This window comes from Cicer arietinum, chromosome 3 (assembly GCF_000331145.2).
Source record: "Cicer arietinum cultivar CDC Frontier isolate Library 1 chromosome 3, Cicar.CDCFrontier_v2.0, whole genome shotgun sequence".
NCBI classification, from domain to species: Eukaryota; Viridiplantae; Streptophyta; class Magnoliopsida; order Fabales; family Fabaceae; genus Cicer; species Cicer arietinum.
In genome coordinates this window covers 40,430,352-40,438,975 of record NC_021162.2, presented here as the reverse complement: position 1 = coordinate 40,438,975, position 8,624 = coordinate 40,430,352, and the positions used below count along the sequence as shown (strand labels likewise).

Below are 8,624 nucleotides of genomic sequence, written 5' to 3'. Positions count from 1 at the left end.
TTTCTTCTTCCATGACATGGCAGTAGGCAGGATAATCTCGACTTTCCATTTTAATTGATGGGATTTCATCGTTTCGATTTATTTGGAACATAGATGATAAAGTAGCCAAAGCATCAGCCAATTGATTGTCTTCTCGAGGGACATGGTGAAACGTGATTTTGTCAAATTCTAAAGACAATTCTTTTATGTAGGTAAAATAAGGTATTAACTTCTTATCTCGAGTCTCCCATTCTTGGTTAAGCTGATTAATGACTAGGGCTGAATCTCCATATACTTCTAGAACTTTTGCTTTTGATTCCAAAGCCGCCAAAACTCCCATGGCGCAAGCTTCATATTCTGCCATATTATTGGTACAATCAAAACACAATCGCGCCGTGATAGGTATGAACTTCTTTTTTGGAGATATTAAAACAACCTCAATCCCATGCCCCATTATGTTGGAGGCCCCGTCGAACAACAAGGTCCATTTTCCATCATCATATTCTTCAGACAAAACCATGATACTTTCGTCTGGGAATTCACATTGCATTGATTTATAATCATCAACAGGTTGATTAGCTAGATAATCTACTAAGGCACTCCCTTTGATGGCTTTCTGATTAACATAGGTAATATCATATTCTGATAACATCACCTGTCATCGAGCAATTCGCCCTGTGAGAGCGGGCTTTTCAAAAATGTACTTGATTGGATCCATTTTGGATATCAAATAAGTTGTATGGCAAATCATGTATTGCCTCAAGCGATGAGCCGCCCAGGCTAAGGCACAACAAATACGTTCTAACATTGTATATCTTGTTTCAACATCTGTAAATTTTTTACTTAGATAATAAATGGCATGCTCCTTTTTTCCTGTTTCATCATGTTGCCCCAGTACGTATCCCATGGCCCCGTCGAGGAATGTAAGATACATAATCAAGGGTCGGCCCAAAACTGGTGGGGCTAGAATTGGAGGATTTTGCAAATACTATTGGATTTTTTCAAATGCATTTTGACATTCTTCGTTCCACACAACTGTTTGATTTTTCCGTAAAAGTTTAAATATCGGTTCACAAGTAGCAGTTAGTTGTGATATAAATCTTGAAATATAATTTAATCTCCCAAGAAAACCGCGAACTTCTTTTTCTGTACTCGGGGGAGGCATTTCTGCAATGGCTCGAATCTTATCGGGATCAACCTCTATTCCTCTCTGACTAACTACAAATCCCAATACTTTGCCCGATCTCACCCCAAAAGTGCATTTGGAGGGGTTGAGCTTTAGCTTAAACTTTCTAAGTCTTTTGAAGAGTTTCTTTAGATCAATAATATGTTCTTCTTCTGTTTGTGACTTAGCGATCATGTCGTCTACATAAACTTCGACCTCTTTATGTATCATGTCATGGAATAGGGTTAGCATAGCTCTTTGGTAGGTTGCCCCAGCGTTCTTCAGACCAAAAGGCATTACTTTGTAACAAAATGTTCCCCAAGGAGTGATGAAAGTCGTTTTTTCCATATCTTCAGATGCCATCTTAATTTGATTATACCCAGAGAAACCATCCATAAAGGAAAAGAGTGAATGGCGAGCCGTATTATCAACCAGAGTATCAATGTGAGGTAATGGGAAATCATCTTTAGGACTAGCTTTATTAAGGTCCCTATAATCGACACACATTCGTACTTTGCCATCCTTTTTTGGCACTGGTACAATATTGGCTATCCATTGGGGATAATTTAACACAGCGAGGAATCCTGCGTCAAATTGTTTTTGTATTTCTTCCCTGATTTTTAATGACATATCGGGCTTCATTCGCCTTAATTTTTGTTTCACCGGAGAAGAATCGGGTTTTAAGGGAAATTTATGCTCCACTATGCTAGTATCCAATCCAGGCATATCCTGATACGACCAGGCAAAAACATCTTTGTATTCATGTAAGAGTTGGATTAGTTTGTGATATACTTCTTTCTTTAAGATGGTGCCAACCTTAATTTCTTTCCTTCCTTCTTCCGTCCCTAGATTAACAATTTCTATCGGTTCCTCAAAGGGCATGATACCCTGGGCTTCCCGTTCTACCGCTCTTAACAAATCTAGAGGGGGTTCATAATCTTCTTCATTATCTTTTTCTGTTTGACTAACAAGATGGTTAAGATTATGCAACGAGATCTTAGTACAGTCGTCTGTGAATGAACTATTCCCAAATCTGTAGGATTCAAGGCTAGGATAAGGAGAAAAAAGGAAAAAAAAAAAATGGCGAATGAATATAAACATATGAAAGTGAACAATAAGAAAACAAAATGAGAATGCATTTATTGAAATTCAAAGTATTGGAAAAACAACATTGTATCCATCCTAAATATAATGAAATATCTTAAGGTCTTAGTAACAGTAATAATGCTTTTAGAATTACATGGGAATTGCATTAAATATTATAGGTAACTTGACTACTTTCCAATTCCTGATTTCTGCCCCTACACCACACGGACGAATTCAATTAGCTTCCCCATCAAACATGTCATCTTCAGCTGTCGCAATATGGATTTCACTTGTTGGTCTTGCACTTTGGAAACTCCGTCGGATGTCACAGATGGGAATCCTTTCGATTCTTGGCTCTCGATTTTCAATTCAAGCTAATCTTTTTTCTTTTTTCTCTTTGACCAATTTCCGTTTGTCATCCCTGGTGGGTTTGTAACCTAAACCCCACTTATCTCTATTTTCAGGAAGTTCCACCGGTTCTTTGAGCCCTTCTTCATCCTTCCCCAACCCGTGCCACAGATGGTGTCCTCTACTCAACATGAACTTAGCCACCATAATAGCAGTGTTTGACATATGTGGTTCTATAGGTGTCGTCTCGACATAAGCGGTGTCCACGATTTCTAGTGTTTGGAAGGCAGTTTCTAGAGCGTCTTTTGTTGTCTCAACATAAGGTGTGGTGGAAAAATTACTCACCAACAAATCTCCTTCTCCTGATACGATTACCAATTGGTCATTTATCATATACTTCAGCTTTTGGTGTAAGGTTGATGGCACTACGCCGGCAGAATGGATCCATGGCCTCCCCAATAAGCAACTATAAGCGGGTACAATATCCATCACGTGAAACGTGATTTCGAATGTGACCGGGCCTATTTGAATTGGGAGATCGATTTCCCCCATTACTTCTCTGCGACTCCCGTCGAAAGCTCTAACAACCATGGGACTTGGTCTCATATATGTACCATCACAAGGTAGTTTTGCTAATGTTGATTTGGATATGACATTCAGTGAGGAGCCATTGTCAATGAGGACTCTTGAAATTATATGGTCGATGCACATTACTGATATGTGTAGTGCTTTATTATGCCCTCTCCCTTCGGTCGGCAACTCATCATCTGTGAAAGTTAGGTGATTGTTGGTTGTGATGTTATTTATGATGCCTCCAAATTTGTCCACGGTGATGTCGTGAGTGACATGAGCCTCATTTAGTATTTTCATCAATAGCTTCCGGTGGGACTCAGAATTCATCAATAGGGATAACAATGAAATCCTTGTAGGAGTATGGTTGAGTTGGTCGACTATTTTGTATTCACTCTGTTTGATGATTTTGAGAAATTCCTGAGCTTCTTCATTAGAAACCTCATTTTCCACTTTCTCATTTTCGACTTTCTTTTCTTCTTTATCTGTGTATGCCTTCTCAAATACCACCCTCATTTCTCTTTGTGATTTTCCTGGGGAGCATATCCGATCATTTCTAGTCATTCCTATTCCTGAAACGTTTGTGACAGCGGTGGTTTTAGAGCTAGAAACATCTTTGTCCTTCTGTTTAGCTAGATGTACCTCTACATTATAGTTCCAAGGTACGGCTTTGTTGTCTTTATATGAAAAAGGGCTTGGTATCTGAACTATTAAGGTCCTCAAATCACCGGGGGCATTCATACTTTCCTCCTTAGTGAAATGAATGACCAATGGCTTTGGGATGGTTATGCCAAGTTTTTCTTCTGATTGGGTTGCAATCATACCGTCATCCTTTTCCCAACGACCTATTTGAATGGTGCCCATGTTTATCAATTTTTGAAGTTCTTTTTTGAACTCGTTGCATTCTTCTATGGAATGATCTTCATTGAGGTGGAAATTGCATCTTGCTTTCACATCGGCATTTCCTTGGATTAACCCAAATTTACATAACTCAGAGAAAATCAGTCCCATCGGGGCCTTAATTTTCTCGACCTCCTTTATTAATTGGTGATTTTCTTCGATTGCATTCACTATTGGCCCACCATGGACTGGTAGAGGATTATTCTTCACGCTAGGCTCGTTTTCTTTAAAATTCAACCATCCAACCTTAAGCAAATCGTGCACCTTAAATTTTAAAGCTAAGCAGTTCTCAGTAGAGTGTCCTACAGCCCCAGAGTGGTAATCACACACGGAGTTCGAGTCATATCCTTTTGGGTAGGGTGGTTCTATAGTTTTCTTGGGACATAGTGCAACCATAGAATTGCTAACCAGATGTGGTAATAACTCTGCATAGGTCATAGGGATTGGGTCGAAATGTACGGACTTCCTCCCACGATAGTTTTTCCCCTGACTTTCATATGAATCTTGATTCCCTTGTAAGTGTTGACTTAGAGTACTTGTGATTTGTGGAGTTGCAGCGGCGTAAGAGTGACGCACAAAAGAAGGATTAGCTGGGTTTGACGCCACAAAATGGCCTTCTTCCTCCTTTTTCTTATTCGCACATGCGGACAACTTTTTTGTGTTATTTAATCCGGTATAGCTGGAAGCAATCTTTCCGCTTTTCAATCCCATTTCTACTCTTTCACCTATGATGACGAGATCTGAAATTTTTGATGAAATGCTTCCTATCATTTTGTCATAAAACGGAGGTTGAAGAGTGTTTATGAACATGGTCACCATTTCTTTTTCAGATAGGGGGGATTCAACCTGGGAAGCTAGTTCTCTCCATCGTTGGGCATATTCCTTGAATGTTTCATTGCCTCGTTTTGTCATATTTTGCAGCTGGATTCTATCAGGAGCCATGTCGAGATTATATTTGTATTGTTTCAAAAAAGCATCCACCAGATCTTTCCAAGAGCTGATATGAGCTCGCTCAAGGTGCATATACCAACTCAGGGAAGCTCTTGTCAAACTGTCTTGAAAGAAGTGGATTAGTAGTTTTTCGTCATGGGCGCAAAAACCCATTTTTCGACAATACATAATAAGATGGTTCTTGGGGCATGCAGTTCCCTTGTATTTTTCGAATTCAGGCAATTTGAATTTCGGAGGTATTATAACATCAAAAACGAGGCATAGGTCTGAAGCATCAAATCCATAATTGTTTCCCCCTTCGACAACTCTCAAGCGTTCTTCCAAGGCTTGCCATTTTTCTTGGGAATGATTGCTCTCAAGCGGTCGAGGTTCATGGTGTATGTTTAACATCACCGGGTTAGCTTCGGTAGATTTTCCTTGCAATGAAGAGCCAGGAAAGCCTGAAGTAAGGGGTGAAGGTTGCACTTGAGGGAACTCGCCAGTACCATGTTGTGGATTTGTAGCCACAACCAGTGTATTGTTGTTGGGGAGATGAATGTCTATGGGTGGGGTATAACCTGGAGGAAGACCATAAGGTGGAAATTGTTGTGCCTTCCCTTCTTGATAATTGGTGTAAATGTGTGAAACGACGCCCATTGGGTGAACAAGAGTATTTTGGGGCACCCCCTCGTCTACCAAAGGATTCCCATCATTTCTATTTGCGAGTGCTTGTAAAATCTCCAAGATCTTGGTCATTTTCCCCTTGAGATGGTTCACATCTTCTCTTATTTCTGTTTGCTCTAGCTCATCCATGATTTTTGACTGGGATCGTGTCCGATAACGGTGTCGTAACACCAAATTTTTTGTATGTTGTGCTATTTTTTCGGTGAAAGAATATGGCATGAGTATGCAATGTGATGTATGAAAATGAGTATGCAATGTGATGTATGAAAATGTAATTGTGCATGAATGTTAAAGACATATTTATTGCTTGTTTGTGAATATCTTAACCAATAAAGAGAGGGCCATGGGATCAAAAGTAGGGCCAAATTTAATTTATTGAGAAAAAGCAAGATACAAGTTTTGCCACAAAATAAAAAACGAAAGTAGAAATCTAAACACGAAATTTGAAAATTTAATGAGCCATCAATTTCTTCATTTGCTCGATTAAATTTTTACAATGTTCAATAAAAATGGAGATCTCTTGAGGTGTAGAGAGAGGATTAGCCATCCCGTCAGCAGCTCTTAATAATGATGGAATCTCTCCGATAGCAGAGTTGGTCAAATAAACTAGTTTGGAGAAACGATCCATCCAAAACATTCCTTCTTGAACAAGTCTCTCGATAATGTCTTTTTGTGAATACATCTCGTCTTCTTTTCTTGCAAGTTCAACTCGGTATGCTTCAATGAACTCTTCTTGGCATTGCCTTTCTACCATGATCTTGTTTTCACATTCCGCTCTTACCCTCTCTATTTGTTGCTTCAGATTTGCTTCTTGTCGACGAATGATTTCATGCTTTTCCCCAGATTTCTTTAGCAACTCTTTAAGCCTAAGACCTCAATCACTGCATCATCCCTTTCTTGACGTCTGAGTCTTAACTCTTCATTCGCACCCCGCAAACAGATTCGAGTTCTCTCCTTGCTTTCTTCTTCCTCTCTTGCCCTTTTTTGTACTTTCTCAAGGATAAGAGATTGTTGGGTATTCTTATACTCCATATCTCTATAAGCCTGGTGATCCATCTCCAATTCTTTTTGTAATTTTTCAATTTCTTGTCATTTGAGAGCTAAGTCGACCTCTAAATCTTTAGTACTGAAAAAAGGTTCTGTTGTTACTACTTCAGGAGTAATGATGGTGTTGTGAAAAGGCAACTTGACCTCTAATGCCCTCTTTTTCACCCAATTATGATATTCCTCTCCTATACCACAACTTCTAGGCCCTAATTCTTGTCCTCTTCTAACAACATCTCCCCAAGACTTACGTATTCTTCTCAACAAGCTAGCATCATAAACATCTCGTCCATGAATAACAAAAGATTTTGTTACATCCATTATTAGGGGTTTTGTCATAGGATAACCCAATTGTCTCAATGCAACATAGGGACTATAATTTATACAACCTTTGGTTCCCATGAGGGGAACATCTACAAAAACACCGCATCTACAAATCACTTCATTTATATCTTGACTCCGGGAGTACAATTGAGTCGTTCTTTCGTTGAGATTTGCTAGAACGTTGGCCCATTCCTTTTTGCTCTTAGTTTTTAACTGATGCGTGTCTTGAAAAATATGTTTGACAAACCAAAAATAGAGAATTGGCGAGCAACAATGGATTAAGCCCCCCTCTTTCTCATGACGGAAGTCGAGCGTGCAGTAAATGTCAGCCAAAACTGCCGGTACTGGATTCTCCCCTCTATGCTTGTAAGCCAAAAAGACGTCTATCGCCATGAAATCCACAAAATCCTTAATGGTTGGAAATAAAACAATTCCATATATAATTAAGGCAAGCATATCCATGAAAGTGTCCCATTTTCCATCTCTTGCTAAGTTTACTGCTTTCTCCTCAAGATATTTTATTGGAAATCCAATCAAATTATCTTTGTTGGTTCTATTGTCTTCTATTTCCTTTATAGGGATGTCAAATGTTTCAGCAATTATTTTCAGTGAGGGGTAGTGTTCCATGTATTGGTAAGGTTTACTCCCCTTCATCGGATATCCCATTATTCGTTCGAACTCCTCCAACGTTGGGGCCAACTGAAAGTCCTTAAAAGTGAAACACCTAAAAGGAGGATCATAGAATTGGGTCAACGCTGTAAGGGCATCCACTTGTACATTAACTTCAAGTAAATCAAGAATCTTGCCGAATTTCCCCATAAAGATTACACGTTGTACTTTTTTCAACTTCCGAGCAAGATTCTTAATGTTGTTCACATCAGGTTTAAGAACTCTCAATGGCAAGGTCTTTCTCAATGGAGTAATATTTGAGCCACCATTTTATCCCATATTTCCTGCGGTCAAAGTTATTCACAACAAGCCTTAATTTTTATGGTTTTGAAAATGATGAGATGACGATTTTTCAAAAGTAACCATGATAAAGACTATGATGCAAACAAACAAAAAAATGATGATGATGAAGAGAAAAAAAAACATGGGCATACTAGCAGGTAGTGAACATGACATAGAGTAAGATTTTCGTATGTACGTGCGATTTATACCATTTTTCCATGTGAACCTTTACTAAGGGTAGCTCTATAGTTCTAAATTGGTTCCTAGAGCACACAACTCAATTCTAAAATATTATATTAAAATGGAAATATTATAAAAAAGGTCAACTCTAGGTGAGACTTTCATGACAACCAAACAAGATGTACATCCAGAAGATTATCATTACACAGTCTCGAACTTATCTTAGGTTGCACTCAGCCCGGGTATAGAGCCCACTCGTAAGTGTGTGAATCGTGTTAGGGTGTATAGAAAAAAAAAATCATCACAAAAATAAATTGACAAAATGCATATAATTATATCAACAATATGACAAAATAAAAAAAATAATTAAAAAAAAACAATAGGGGTAATATAAATAAAAATAATAAAATAACTATATATAATTAATTAGATTGGGCTTGACTCTCAAATTGTCCCCAGCAGA

General features: G+C 38.5%; 2 protein-coding genes across 2 annotated transcripts; both read right to left on the bottom strand.

Annotated features, from left to right (window-relative positions):
• Positions 1–2,599: 2,599 nt before the first annotated feature.
• Positions 2,600–5,791, bottom strand: LOC113785763 (uncharacterized). Its single transcript, XM_027332619.1, has one exon. It carries the CDS (start codon positions 5,789–5,791, stop codon positions 2,600–2,602), a length of 3,192 nt encoding a protein of 1,063 aa, XP_027188420.1.
• Positions 5,792–6,751: 960 nt separating this feature from the next.
• On the bottom strand, positions 6,752–7,849 carry LOC101511401 (uncharacterized). Its single transcript, XM_004491695.1, has one exon. It carries the CDS (start codon positions 7,847–7,849, stop codon positions 6,752–6,754), a length of 1,098 nt encoding a protein of 365 aa, XP_004491752.1.
• Positions 7,850–8,624: the final 775 nt, after the last annotated feature.

Excerpts from the sequence above, each read along its gene's own strand:
- LOC113785763 (XM_027332619.1), bottom strand. The coding sequence starts at position 5,791 with ATGGATGAGCTAGAGCAAACAGAAATAAGAGAAGATGTGAACCATCTC.
- LOC101511401 (XM_004491695.1), bottom strand. The coding sequence starts at position 7,849 with ATGGGGAAATTCGGCAAGATTCTTGATTTACTTGAAGTTAATGTACAA.